The sequence below is a fragment of the Engystomops pustulosus genome, chromosome 3 (assembly GCF_040894005.1).
Source record: "Engystomops pustulosus chromosome 3, aEngPut4.maternal, whole genome shotgun sequence".
Classification (NCBI taxonomy): Eukaryota; Metazoa; Chordata; class Amphibia; order Anura; family Leptodactylidae; genus Engystomops; species Engystomops pustulosus.
Window position 1 is genome coordinate 45,130,171 of NC_092413.1, and position 15,989 is coordinate 45,146,159.

Below are 15,989 nucleotides of genomic sequence, written 5' to 3' on the forward strand. Positions count from 1 at the left end.
TTCATCTGTCTCCAAAATACTGACATTCATAGTTTTCCAGCAATATCAACCACATCTCCTCTTAATAGTGACAGTCACATCTCTACCACTGTCAACCATGGCTACTCGCAATAGTGACAGTCATAGACCTGCAGCAATGTGAACCATAGATACTCATAATAGGGACAGTCACAGATCTCTGTAACAGCAGCCATTACGCTGATGGGTAAAACCCATCATAATAGTGACAATTACATAATTCAACATCAATAATGTGCACAGTTTTCTGTGATAGTCACAGCTTTTTATAACAATGACAATTGAAGGCCTATGTCCTCAATAACAGTGGTAATAATCAGAGCTCTCCAGAACAGCGACATCTGAACATCTGTATAATAATACAACCTCTTAAAAGAAAGGGTATAGTTATTGACATATTTTAACACAATGCTGCATACAAGTAGCTTTAAAGCGTAACTAAGCAGGTTATAATTGTAAACTTTGTAACCTCCTTCATTAAGTGAATCAGCTTTTCTGTGCCATGTTTTTGCTCTTTCTCCTGTAGTGAGCAGTGTATCTGAAAGCCATCCTACCACTTCAAACACATAAGGATGCTAATTAAGGTCGATCTGAAGGAAGGATCCATACTAAAACCTTAAACCCTAAACGATCTTTAATCCTTTAACATGTTCCAGCCTGATATAAACTTTAACTAAAATGCAAAATTTCAACAGTGACTACTGGGTTGGCCCACCTCCTATTAGTTATTAAAAGTCTAGATAAGGCTAGGAAGTGTTATAGGATTAGGGAATAGTTTAGTGTTTTAGATAGTTTAGGGTTTTAGTAGAACCTACAATCAGATCTACCTTAATATATATATTCTTTTTGGTTGGTTTCCTTTAAGGCTGCATGCACTCAAACCTGAGAGGACATAGAAATTACTAGCCGCAAGGCCGTAGATACGGCCAAAGATAGAACAGGTTCTATCTTTTTGCAGCTATGACTCGGAACAGTGAGTGCTTATTGCGCTCACCGTACCGAGCCTGCGCGCCATAGCTGTTTATGGGGGGTGTATGTACGCCACCTCCCCCCCAACGATCATGTGCATGGGGCCTAACTCTTTCCATACCAAGAGCACGTCTCCCTTGGTGATTCAGCTCTCTGTGGAGACTATCCTGTATCTGTAGAGTTAACTCATTGGACACTTTATCAGGTTCCTTCACCTCTAAACTATCAGTGGTTACAGGACAGAAAGCTGATTGACACAAAATATTTAAATAAGGTTTAAAAGCAGGAGAAAAGACGGAAACTGAAACATTTTCTTTAATCATCCTCTGCACTATTCATTTATGCATGTTTGTCCAAATTTTTGTTCTGCTTTTTTATTTTTGAATGGACAAAAGAGATAAGTGGGTGGCAGGAGGGACCCAGAACTCTCTGAAGATGAATGCCCCTTAAACTTTGTGTTCTACTCTTTCTATAAGCACAATTTATCAGGGTTTATGTACCTGAAATCTGCCGCACAAGCACGGAATTGCACCTATTTTTTTTCCCTTAGAGGACGTAGAGGGGCTTGTAGGGAGGCACACCTGTTGGCCAATTAGGTCAGAGCATGGTATATGTACCCTGTTTCTGCGTACATACTATATGCTGAGTCTATTCAAGCGCTGGCTATAGAAAAATTCTACGACAAGCTGGACATGTCCAACCAGTGCAGCGGGGTGGGGGACCACCATACTCTGGCGCATATTTTTTTACGTTAGTTCCAGTGTATGATAAACATCCCCCTATATGTAATGCTGGGCTATCAATGGCTCACTGAGAAATTCAGATGCCTAAGTGGATAAATTACACTGTCATGACAATAACTATACCTGGCTATGTCTGTGTGCCAGTGTACACATCTTTAATATTTTTGTACTCAGAAAGGTAAGTAGTGTTGATTTGGCATCATTTTAATATTTCCTTCTCTGATAGACCCCTCCATTAACAAACAATTCATACTTACTTCACAAATCTTCTCCAGGGAAGGTACGAAGAAGTCATCACAGACGATTGCTAGAGCATAGAACATGTACATTGCCTGTGGGAATAATAAAGAGACAGATATAAATTTAGACATAGTAGACGTGGTTATAACTTGTCAACCTTTATCAGTGACTACACACAGTATTCATGTCATATATCATTTCTTGGTTACAACTAATTCTTGGTTACAACTCATTTTTTTTATCAATGACACTGACATGTTTTTACATTTGTTGAACTTATTATCTGGTAAAACTCAATGAATGAATGAATTTTGGCTGAATGATAAAGTGCCATTTACAGTAAACGGAGATGAGAAATAAATGAGACAACATCATAAATAACATCAATGTAAATGATCAAAATGACATTGAGAAAGGACACATGATGATATTTCAATTACGAGTTATGGTTTCTGTGTTTTACAGCTTAATGGAGTCCATAGACAGAAGATCTAAGAAAGTAATTTATTGGACATCAAAATCCAAATATCAGGAGAATCCTCATCATGCAGCATGTAGCTAAAAACATATTCTATATATTAAGCCGTAAAACCATTCATCAACGTTAACCTACGGTATTTTATTTAAAGTGTGTCTGTCGCCGCATCTCCTCCAAAGTCATGTGAAATGAGCGGAAAATAGTCACATTTGTGTGAGATAAGTCAAATTTAGAGGTTAAAGGGGGAGTATCACTTTATACCCCCCGTTTTCAGCTCTATAGTACTTTGAATGCTTATTGGTGTCATATTAAGTATAAGAATCTCATCTTTCAGGTCTGATCAGGCTAGTGTTTTAGGAGAATCAGTGATATAGGCAATTAAATTACCGATTGGGGCTAATAGTTTAATTGAGTAAAAACTGGTGAGGGGTTCCATTTCACCTCCCCAGCACAAGTTGAATATCCATTTTCAGTCAATCTGTCATTTACAATAACATCACTCTACGGAGAAAACCAAATAATCATTGACCTACTATACAATTCCCCAGGAAAACCCTAAATAATAGTAACAATATACAAGAGACACATACATGATTATCTACGCCACTTTTTAATTTTAAGTTAAAAACACACAAGGAACAGCCTATGACTCTCAAGTACAGAATTTTTCGGACTATAAGGCGCACTGGATTAAAATGCGTACCATCAATAAATGCCTGCTAAAACATCTAGCTTCATATATAAGGTGGACCAGATTATAAAGCGCATCGGATTATAATGATGAATGACCAGCAGTTGGCAGACCTGTGCACAGTTCAAGGCAGCTGTTGTCTGTAAGTACAGTTCATAAATAAGGCGCACTGGACTGTAAGGCGCACCTTTGATTTCTGAGAAAATCTAAGGATTTCTTGTGCGCCTTATAGTCTGAAAAACACGGTAATAACATCAACACAAATTTAAAATGTACCAAAAAAGTGGTAGCACGATATGGGGGAATGGAAGTAACAAATAAGCTAAACAATAAAGGGTGGGCTGAGTATGCACAACTCTAAGCCTTCATAGTTATAAAAATATAATGTAATGATATCCAACAAGCTGGAACTGTACATTATAAATGTACTTTAAAGATCATATCCAAATTAGCTAATTTCCCTAAAACCCACTATGCATTATCTTTTTTACAAGCTATTTTTACCAACTATGGACAAAGGAGGTAGAAGCGCATGTGTGTTGTGGCCATGTTATCTTTTTCTGCCTCCTGAGTAGATGAGGAACCTTCTTACATGCACAATATATGGTGCATAAGCATTATATTGTGCTTCATGTGCTTTTGCAATCTGTAAAATTACTATTTAATGAGAGCCATAATACACTATTTTGAGGGTGTGCAACAGTAAGATTCCAGTAATTGGCTTCTGCCAATGTTCATGGTGTTTTATATGTCCTTATATGGACAGTGATATCACTGGGGACCTCCCAGAGCATACGATTAGTGGAGTCCAGGGATGGTTTCAATACAGTGCATCCGTCCCCTATAGGCTCTCATGGCCTCCACTGAGTATATAATTTGCTAACCAGGAGAGGAGAAAACGTAGCTTACTGCATCTTTCCAACCTGTCTCAGGATACATTCAACATATAGCTTCCCAGGCATGTACAGTGAATGTATTAAAAAAAACTAAATGTGAATTTAGCCTCACACTGTTTCAGGTCTTTAGTCTTCATTTTCTAGCAGATCTCTACAGTCTTGGCAGTGTGCAGTGCACTTTTGCCTGCTGGCAGTAGACTTTGCCTCACTGCTCCCCCGAGCAGTGATACTGCTGTATTGTTGCTTACAAGAAACTTCAGAATAAAAACCAAATATATTTCAATATTTCTTGTATTCACTCCCTTCTAATGATACTGATACTACTGTACTACTGATTTATGCAATGTTTGCTGAAAAACTACTGACTACTAACATTTGCAGTGCAAGGAAACAGTTTACACAAAGGTGTGAAACTCTTATTATAGACTCCAGGAAAGGTGAAAACTTGTCTTTCACCAGAAAATCAGTTCTAGAGTCAGTTGTACCACGCTACATACATGTTGTTATTGATTGGAAATGATTCACAATGATGTAGTTAGAGAAGATATATTTTTATTGATCTAATTACATTCAAAGACGTTCTCAAGGATATTTTTAAATATGTTTTCACCAAGTTAAAGTGGATGCAAGTGATACGAGCGATGTGATGGCAATAAATAAGCACTGCATTTGACTTTGGGCTTCTCTTTAGAGTGTGATCAAAGTGGTTTTCAACCTTGAATCAAGAATATGTTGATGTAAACATTACTGCTGGGAAACAACCTGGTCACAACCTCTAGGAGTGTCCCGATTCTTCCTGTTAAACCCCAACCTGGTGGCTAGTGCTCAGCATTGCAGTCTAAACCCTTCCTCCTAAGGTCACATGATCTCCTCTGTGGGATGGGCTATAAATCTGTTTCCTGAAGCATTAGACTTTGCTAGAGTATTAGGTCTCTTCCATGTGTTCCAGCCCTCTGTTGCTACTTACAATTTGTGCATCCCAGAGCTTGTGTTTGTGACTGCAACTCGGTGACCTGTTTGTGATCTAGTCTCTGCTAGTAGTCTTGTCCTTGGCTTGTACCAGTCAATAACCAGACAGCTTTCACTACCTGCCGCTTCCCTACAGGCGAAGTGTCCTGCAAGTCCATGGCAGCTGACATCTGTCCTGCCTTGCACCAGGGACTTATAAGAACTAGAGGAAGCTGGAAAAGCGAGGTTACATCCAACCAGCAAGGTTAGTGACTGCCACAAAAAGGAGTGATCAGTAGACAGGTCAGGAGATGGTGGTGTATGGCACCAAATGGACTGGCTGAGACAGGTAGGAGGACAAGCTGAGGTCTGGCCTAGAGTAATTTTTTAAGAATGGTAATGGAAACATTTTTTATACTGCAGATCCCTGGTCATGTGATGTCAATCAGGTACCCAACTTATTACTATCAGAGGGTAATCAGAGCTGTGTCTTGTGCACCTGTGTCAGATCACATGACCAGGGACAGATTTTTATCTACAGGAAGTAAACACTGTAGCTTCCTGTTGAAAGGTGGCAAGCAGAGAGCAAGAAAACAAAACATTGATACAGAAAATGGAAAATTAATTAAATTTCCTTATACAAAAAATAACAAATTATTTGTTGAAAGTGGATTACATCCTTAAGTTCATGCCAATTTTACCACCCCCTTTTCAAAAGTACAGAGAGAAGTGTAAACATGTAAGATTTTACAAACTGTTTGTCGGATTGAAGCCCAGATTCCCAAATTTGTTTTCGCAAAACTAGTAAAACTAGTTCTATAAGCAAATTAGAAATTTTCTGAACTTTATTGTACAATGAATACATTGAATTTACCAAAAAAAAACCTGTAAAACCCCTTAAAGCTAAATTTGTTTTCACCTTTTAACTTCATTTAGAAAAAGTATACAATAGGATTGTACATAAAAAGACATTCAGGGTCATTTACTAAGGGCCCGATTCGCGTTTTCCCGACGTGTTACCCGAATATTTCCGATTTGCGCCGATTTTCCCTGAATTGCCCCGGGATTTTGGCGCACGAGATCGATTTGTGGCGCATCGGCGTGGCATGCACGCGACGGAAATCGGGGGCGTGGCCGAACGGTAACCCGACGGATTCGGAAAAGCCGTCGCATTTAAAAAAAAAACAAAAAAAAAAAACAATGAAGACGATGAACTACGGAGCACCTCGGCGGACTTCGGCGCAGCAGCGCCACCTGGTAGTCATCGGGCACAGGACCTTCATGAATCGCCGGAAGACCCGAACGCTCGTCAGAGAAGCCGCTGCTGGAACGCGAATGGACCGGGTAAGTAAATGTGCCCCATTGAGGCATAATGTTAACTACAGATAATGTGACGGAATATCAAATGCAAGGCCTTAAGTTAACTTTACTAACACTAAAGACAAGTAAAAAAAACAAGACTTCTTCTTTGTAAGAACTTGCAGTGAAAACAATCAATTGTCCATGCTTGAAAGATTCCCAACAGTCTCTTTACTCTGAGACTATTGTGTTCAGAATCTGCAGAAAATATGAAAGATTTATACTCTTTTTGCTATTGTGTGCATGAAGGAGATAAATTCCGCATGTGTCGGGAGCTGTTTAATGTCCTTGTGTCCTTAGATGTCATGAAAATGATCAGAGTGAAAGAATGCACAATGAAAATCGCCCATCTCCGATGATCCAGTGTTGCCGTTCTGCTTTTTTTTTTGTCTTTTTATAGTACAGTATGCTGCTGGGACCTTTGTGTGCTCCCTAACCCACCACTGATAGAAAGAAAGGAAGAGATCATCCATCGATGCACTTGTCACCTCAGAACTCTGTATTTCTTGCCTCTGGGAAGACTGTGAAGTAAAGATTGTTTTTCTCTGTGACTGAAAATTATTTTTTTCTCTATCTATTGTCCAAATAACCTGGTTATATCATGGGTGATAACTCCAAATTGTAATGCTTCTAGCAATAGAAGGACTTAATGTTAGAAGGACACTGAATGGTCATAGACCACATCCATGTAACCCGAACGGCATCACTACATACTGGAATAACCCCTCAGGGGTGGAGAATGCAGTTTTCTCTTTAGCCTCATCAGTAAGGGGAATCTGCCAGTAGCCCTTTGTGAGATCGAGGGTGGTTATGTACCTGGCATTACCCATCTTCTCAATCAGCTCATCTACCCTGGGCATAGGATAAGCATCGAACTTGGAGATCTCATTCAACCTTCTGAAATCGTTACAGAACCTCCAAGTTCCATTGGGCTTTGGGATTAGCACAATCGGACTGGACCATTCACTCTGTGAAACTTCAATCACTCCTAGGTCAAGCATACGTTTCACCTCAGCGGACACTGCCTCTCTGCGTGCTTCTGGTATCCTATAGGGCTTGAGGTTTACTCTGCTTCTAGGCCCAGTTTCAATGTGATGACGGATGAGGTGTGTACGCCCTGGAAGGTCAGAAAACTTGTCTTTGTTTTTCTGCAAAAACTCCTTAGCCTCCTGTTTCTGTGACCCTGATAGGGTATCACCAACCTTGACCGAAGGGATTGGTTGTGACCAATTCTTACCAGGATTTGTTGCCACCAAGGATTCCCTGTCTTTCCAGGATTTGATCAAGTTTATGTGATAAACTTGGAAAGGCTTCCTTCTACCTGGTTGGTGCACCTTATAGTTTACCTCACTGACCTTTTCAACAATTTCATAGGGACCTTGCCACTTCGCTAGGAATTTACTCTCTATAGTGGGAACTAGTATGAGCACCCTGTCACCTGGGTTAAATGTCCTGATTCTCGCAGAACGGTTGTAAATTCTACTTTGGCTCTCTTGCGCCCTCTGGAGGTGTTCCCTTACTAGGGGCATTACAGTGGCTATACGGTCCTGCATTTGTGCTACATGTTCGATAACACTTTTGAATGGGGTGGACTCACTCTCCCATGTCTCCTTTGCAATATCTAATAGACCCCTAGGGTGACGACCATAAACCAACTCAAAGGGAGAGAACCCTGTGGACGCTTGGGGGACTTCCCTCACAGCAAACATCAGGTAAGGTAACAAGTGATCCCAATCACGACCATCTTTTTCTACCACTTTCTTCAACATATGTTTGAGGGTTTTATTAAACCTTTCCACCAATCCGTCTGTCTGGGGGTGATATACAGAGGTGCGTATAGGTGTGATTTTAAATAGCTTACATAGCTCCTTCATCACCTTGGACATGAAGGGCGTACCTTGGTCCGTCAGGATTTCTTTGGGAATCCCAGTCCTAGAGAACATATAAAACATCTCCCGGGCAATTGTTTTAGATGCAGTGTTTCTTAAGGGCACAGCCTCAGGATAGCGGGTCGCATAGTCTAGGACAACCAAAATGTACTGGTGTCCTCTAGCCGATTTCACAATGGGACCCACTAAATCCATGGCAATACGCTCAAAAGGCACCTCTATAATGGGGAGCGACACCAAAGGACTACGAAAATGAGACACTGGGGCGCTAAGCTGACATGTGGGGCATGACTCGCAGTATTTTTTAATGTCACCATAAATTGCAGGCCAATAAAACCTCTGGAGGACTCTCTCCCGCGTTTTTTCAGTCCCCAAGTGTCCCCCAAGAACATGGTTATGTGCCATGTCAAGCACCTGACGCCGGTACGGCTTAGGGACCAGAAGCTGTTCCACAAGTTCATCATTAATTTTAGTGACTCTATAGAAGAAATCATTAGTCACGGAAAAATGTGGAAATTTATTCTCAGCATCTGGTTCCTGAGGTACCCCATTCAAAACAGTAACCTGTTCTCTCGCATTTTTAAGAGTGGGGTCCTGCATTTGTGCAGTCCCAAAATTAACCCTAGACACCTCTAAGTCTGGTATATTTTGCTCAGTGGGAGGAGCTTCCTCCTCCTCTCCAGCCAGGACCTGTAAAGGAAAAGCATCACTTTCATCCTGCACAGTTTTATCCTTTACAGTGGGTAAGGCAACATCCTTAGGGGTATTCTCACTCCTTTCGGGGGTTTTTCTTTTCCCCCATGAAGCCCAAAACAACGGAAAGTCTCGTCCCAATATTACATTATGCATGAGGTTTTTAACCACACCCACTTCAAACTGTACGGAGCCTAGTTCAGTCCCGACTTTAGCCAGCACTATAGGGTAAACTTTTGTATCACCATGTATGCAAACCACATTCATGTGTTTTTTTGACCCAAAGTTCCCAGCCACCAGGCTGGCATGCACCAAGGTTACAAGGCTTCCTGAGTCCAGCAACGCCTTAACAGGGAAGTCATTAATGGTAACGTTGCAGACTTGCGGTTCAGTCTCTAGTCCAGGAACTGCAACACAAGATGGTTCCGCAAATAGCGACTGACGCCGGCTAGCGTCACACTCCATTGGCTCAGAGGTAAGGGGGCAATGGGCAGACACGTGTCCCAGCTCATGGCATCTCCAGCACTGGATAGGGCCAGCAGGCAGTGCTCGGAGGTAGCGATCCATCACGACCCTCTCTAGGATCTGTGCACGAGTAGAGGTGTCGGGCTCCAACCACTTTCTTGCCAAGTGGATCAGGTCATACATCTGGGACCTCGCAGATTTGTCCAGACTGTAGTTCCAGTTGCGTACCCTCCGGGCACGGACAGCAGCGGTAACTCCTAGTCGGGCAAGTATCTCTGCTTTTAGCCGAGTATAGTCCTTGACCTCCTGCTCACTGAGGTCGTAGTAGGCCTTTTGAGGTTCACCTGTTAAATAGGGCGCAATGACCTCTGCCCACTCAGCAGCTGGTAATTTCTCACGTTCAGCCACACGCTCAAAGACAGTTAGGTAGGCCTCAACATCATCCTCAGCAGTCATCTTTTGCAGCGCTCGCTGCACAGCGCGTCTCACATAAAAAGTCTCTGGAGCGGCTGTCACCGCTGGCTGTGGATTAGCCTCTGCAGACGCCTCTTGCTTAGCTATCAGGAGCTCGATGAGTTTTTGTTGTTGAGCCATTGCTTGTTCATGGCGCAGGTTAGCCGCTGTCTGAGCCTGCTGCTGTTGCAAATTCACTTGCATAAACTGCTTCCACATCTCCTCCATGGCGCTTGTCTGTTTTTGGAGTGAAGTAGCAGTCTTCACCCAGGACATAAGCAGCTGTAGCCAAGTTGACACACACCGTTGCCCCTAGCAACCGTTATGCCCGCATCCTCCACCAATTGTAGGGATCTTCCCGGGGGATGGTGGGTTAAGACACAGTTCACAGCAGACGTAGATGTATAAAAGGTGAACTTGGCGTTTATTTTTAGCATAAACAGTCCAGCCAACATAAATACAGCAACACCGTGCTTTAAAAATTTCAAACAAAAGACCTACCCGTCTGGGCGCTTACTAACAGGTTGTCTCACCTATCTGACACTCACAAACGCAGCGTCTGTAGCCTGGATATCGCAGGGTGAGTTTCTAGCTCCCGCAGTGGCTGCCTTCGCAACTTCCTCCAAACCCACATAGGCTGTTTAGTGGCTGAGAGGGGGAGAGGGACCTGTAAGCTTTGGAAAGCTTTTACCTTCACAGGCTGATTAGGAGGAGAGCTCACCTGACCCAAAACCTACCGAACTGGATCGCGGGGAGGGAGTGGCAAGATTAAACAACAACTCAGCAGCATAACACTGCTGAGCAACAGGTCAATCCTGGACTTACCATCTCACACTACGTAGCAACCTAGGTGAGATGTACACCCCCTCGAGCACTTCTCCAGTGAGATGTCTACACTGTGTAAGGGAATGAGGTGGCTAAAACATGTAATTTCTGAATAAATGTAGAATATATAAAAATGTGCATGGAACCATCGAGAGACTGAATTACCAAATAAAAAGGTTCACCTTTATATAATTTGCCCTAAATAATCAGATATGACTACAAGAACAGGGCACCTCTGTGCAACCTTCCATAGAGCAACATCATAAAATCACATAGGAGGATGAGCACATAAGGAGTATGAGGTGGACACAACCACAAATTCCTGGTGGGTATAAAATTTACAGCAAATACCAATACATACAGTAAGACAAGTGGCAGCTATACACATATGCCAATCAATCAACAAAGTGCAAGAAGATATCACGTATCAAGCTTAAGACTATACCTACGAAAAGCAGTGTACCAGTGCAAAACCATGCTGCCCAGCACCAGCCCCGACACGTGTTTTGGTCATTAGACCTTTTAGTTTTTTTTTATAAAAGATAGTCTGGAGAAAAAGGAAAAGAGCTCTCTATAACATTTTTCTATGACTTAATTATATACGAGTGGTCTCCTACTTAAGGACACCCAACTTACAGACGACCCCTAGTTACAGACAAACCTTCCTGCCCACTGTGACCTCTGGTGAAGCTCTTTGAATACGTTAATATAGTCCCAGGCTGCAATGATCAGCTGTAAGGTGCCTGTCTTAAAGCTTTATTGATAATTTTTGTTCCTGAGATAGCAAAAAATGTTTAAATTCCAATTGTCACTCGGACCAAAAAATGTTGTCTAGAGTTACAATTATAAAATAACAAGTAATAAAATATTCCAACTTACATACAAATGTAACTTAAGAACAAACCGAAAGAACCTATCCTGTAAGTAACCCGGGGACTGCCTGTATATTGTATAATGCTCTGCTCCTGGGCATTACCACCAGCTTGTTCATGTTTTAAAAAAAATACTTTACATTTTTTTTCTTTCACAATGTAGTGAGAACGATTTTTATGATTCTAATGGAGTCACTCGGAGAGAATTTAATGTGATATCCTGTTGTTTGCAGCTGTTTCTAAAACGGAATGTATTTCCAGTTGATTGAGCCGAGGACAAGAGGTAGAAAAAGAGAATACAAGATATGTGCACACTGCGACATCCATTGTAAATCGTCTCCTCTGCAAATTTAAACTCTGCAAGTGCAGAATTAAAAAATCTAAAACAAAAACTCAGAGGACATGTACTGAAAAATAAACTTTTTACCACTCACTCTTTGAGAGACTTTTCTTCCAAAAAAGTGACATCAGGAAACTAATTTTTACAGTGATCTTTAGACAGATTCCAAAGCCTTTGGCATGTTGACTTCAAAAAGTGCATCTGAATAATTCCAATAGGTTTTTTTTTAACATAACCTGGCTCCCTGCCAGGAGTGTTTGGTGAGGCCCAGAGGGATAGTTCAAAGGAGAAATACTTGCAGTGATGATCTGATGTAAGTGGGGGGAGGGAGCAGGGGAGATGCTGAGGAAGGTGGAGGGCAATGAGTGAAGAAGAAGAATTGAGGAGAAGACAACCTATGCCATTGAAATGCCTCCCCCCCCCCCCCCCGGACTCACCATACAGTAATCCAGGTAATGTTAAAGAAATCATTGAAAAACACTGGAATTAGTCAGAACTGCAACAACGGCATTTTTTAAACAAACATGCCAAAGGCCAGAAAATATGATGCATGCCAGATACCTGTCAGCATGCAAAATAACCTTCCTGATGACAGGTCCCATTTAAAAAAAAAAGATAGGAATGCATAGTAGGAAGATGATTTTTATTTGGGGGAGGAGATGTTAGAATATATAAAAAACAAAAATTGAGGTTATAGCAATATAATCTCAATGCCTTTATCTTATCTCCTCAACACAGACTTGTTTTGAGTGACACGTTAAAGAGTAATATAAACTATATATATATATATATATATATATATATATATATATATATATACGGTCCCTTACTCGACTTAGAGACAACCCCTAGTTACAAACGGACCTCTGGATGTTGGTAATTTACTGTATTTTAGTCCAAGGCTACAATGATCAGCTGTAAGAGCTATTAAAGGTGTCTACAACTAAGATTTATTGTTAATACTGGTTCGTATGATAATCCAAAAGTTTTAAAATCCAATTGTCACAGAGACCAAAAAATTTTTGGCTGGGGTTACAGTTATAAAGTTCCGATTTACATACAAATTCGACTGAAGAACAAACCAGCAGAACCTATCTTGTACGTAACCTGGGGACTGCCTGTATATACATATATAAACAGATATATAAACCTGCTATAATGATAACAAGACAGAATTTTTTTATGCAAATCACCCACATTTCATAGCATGTATATATAAACGAATCATAAATATGTTGGGTATAGTTGTGTCCCTATCTAAATTCAATAATAAGCTATCTTATAAGTAAATGCTGTAGCAGAAAAAAAATATCCTATCAAAACTAGTGCCATTCTGACAAGAAGAATTTACAAAAAGTTGTACAGTTGTCAAACTGAACAAAGTGAAAACAACAGTGTGTCCTTCAAAACAATCACACCTTATACAGCTATGTATGCTGAACACGGAAAAAGTTACAGGAGTCAGAAGATGGAAAAATAAAACATTTAGTTTTGAAAAGTTTTCTAAATTTTAAGGTTGTAAGACATAACAAAACTATATAAATTCAGTGATTTTCCCACTGACCCATAGAATAAAGGGAATGTTTCATTTATACTGCATATCCTACTAGGAAATGGTACAATAGTGTTTTTTTTTATTTTCAACACATTAAGAATATTTCTGTCACACTGAATATTATATGGTACCACTAGGATGTACAATTTGTCTTGCAGATAACAAGCCCACATCTGGCTTTGTAAAGGATACAGTAAAACATTGTGGCTTTTGAAATTAAGGAAGTGAAAAACGTAAAAAACACAAATATGGGAAAACATGGTAGTGAAGGCGTAATTGTTGATGACACATCCTTAAAATAGTTTATCAATATTGTTTGGAACTACCAGAATTTAAACCTCCTCTGATGATTAGCAGATTGAAGGATCCACTCCAGAACAGTCACAGCTTTGAATGATACCAAAGCTTTCTCCTCTGCAGCCCAGGCCTCCATTGATCTAATATTGATGAACTATCCTAAGGTCGTCGAAACCTCTTTAAATTAACTCATCTCGGAATGGAAATGTTTGTTACAAGTGCTATGGATCATAAAAGGGAGTAATAATCAGATGGTTACACACAGGTTTTGATTAAAAGAAGTAATAAATTGTACAACACCATTATACCCAGTGGTTTGATCTGAACGCTTATCTTATGTTCCCAAAACCATTTGTTTCCAAAAAAAAAGAGAAGCAAGCTGATCCCACCAGGGCAGAAGGAGGTGGGGTAAGAGGGGTTGGGCAAATGAGATGCCATCTACAGTCCTTATATGGCATAATTTGATTGTTAAAAAAAATGAAACCTAACATCAAAGGAAACTTTATAGGCTGTTAAAGAGTGCAAGGAGCACTTCTCTCTTCTACTGTTTGAGATTACAGAACGCAATCGGATTTTGGCGCATCGGCGCTGGCTTTCGTGTGACAGAAATGGGGGGGTGGGCCCCCGGACGATCCGACTGATTCGGACAGAGCGTGGGATTTAACTTTAAAATTGTGTCGCAAGCCATGCACTTACATGCACCGGGAAGAAAATGGTGCGGGGAAACGACACATGCAGGATATCGGGCGCACGATGTAAGTGAATCGAGGCAGAGTGCAGGATTGTCAGACACTCCGGATCAGGGAATGCGCAGAACTGGGTAAGTAAATGTGCCCCCAATGTCTGGCGCTCCAGGCTGCTAATTATTCCCGCGTCTCACCACCTCCTGTGTGCTAGATACCTCCCTCTCCTATGTTGGAGAGGGGGAATACGTCACGCAGGAGAAGTGAATTATTAGAACCCCAGAGCACCAGACATCGTGTTCCAGGCTACTTTTTATAAGTCTTATTTTAGGTGATCCAGGTGTGTCAAGATTAGCGAAGACCAGCATCATGATCAAGGTGAAGAGGAGAGTAGGTGAGTATGTAGTGTAATAAACATTACAGCTACTGGTAGATTTTCTTTAAGTAAATGGGTCAATATTAAAGTCAAGTACACATGTTTTATTGTTAATGCCATCCTCCCTAAAAATAAAATAAAAAAGCAAAAAATAATTTGCTCAGTCCCATACAGCAAAACTAATTTGCTGTGAAAATGTAGAAACTCAGGAGAATTTCAATACAAAACAATTACATGTTTGACGTGCCAGCAAAAAATGTCCACGCATTGTATCAGGAATTGAAAAGATCTCCACAGAATTATCGCCAGCAAAACGGAGTATTGAAAATACCACAAATATGAGCTGCTTAGGGACCCCATTCCCTATAATAATGACTGACCAGCTGTAGCTGAAGAGCAGACGACTGCATATTGCAAGCCTTACTGCTTCCATGATGGAATCTAGCGTCCCTGGCTGATTTTTCTTCTGTAGCGTATCCAACAGCGTAGTATTTTTCCATCATTCAACTTTGCTACTTTTTTCCTTTTTTTTCAATTATATATCAACTTTTTATCTGCCAGAATGAAAAATGAACCTGCACTTAGGAATAAGGATCCTGCGTTATCGGCTTTCAGCAGATAGTGGATGGATCCTTGCTCTCCTAGTGATAGCAATCACTAAGTTTTCACAAGAATAGCCAGTCATTTTTTATGACTGAGAAGCTGTCAAACTGCAGAATAACATTGTTCCGGACCTAGTTTTAAGTGATAATAGGGCAAACTCTATTTTACTTGACTAAGAAAAGAGTGTCCTGATCATGGTTCTCAGGGATATTCTCTCTATAAACACTGGTGGCATACAAATTAAGGGCCCATGCATACGTACGTTTGGGGGACATATATATGGCGTAAATTTACGGCCACTTACATGTCCCTCATAGTTGTCTATGGTGCCCGGGCTCCGTACAGTGAGCACAACGCGTGCTCACCGTACCGTGCCGTGGCTGCATACATGTAGCCAAGCCGTTCCCTGGATACGACCACTCCCCACTCTTCCAGCGATGGCCACACATCCGCTATTGACCCTTTCGTGACCACCAAGAATCAGCGTACATTACCACAGGACTGCTTTGGGAAATACAGTAACTTCTGCTCATTTCATATGTAAAAACTTTTTGTTTCTTTGTTCAATCACTTCAGCAGCGGTGGTCATTTCCAAG

At 41.0% G+C, this 15,989-nt stretch overlaps 1 protein-coding gene across 2 annotated transcripts in view; it reads right to left on the reverse strand.

Moving 5' to 3' along the window:
* SLC24A3 (solute carrier family 24 member 3) overlaps positions 1 to 15,989 on the reverse strand; it is a 243,400-nt gene that overhangs the window by 73,639 nt on the left and 153,772 nt on the right. For both annotated transcript variants that reach the window (XM_072140635.1, XM_072140636.1), the window contains exon 4: positions 1,988 to 2,062. In XM_072140635.1, the coding sequence (XP_071996736.1) occupies positions 1,988 to 2,062 (75 nt within the window). The remainder of the gene's footprint in view (positions 1 to 1,987; positions 2,063 to 15,989) is intronic.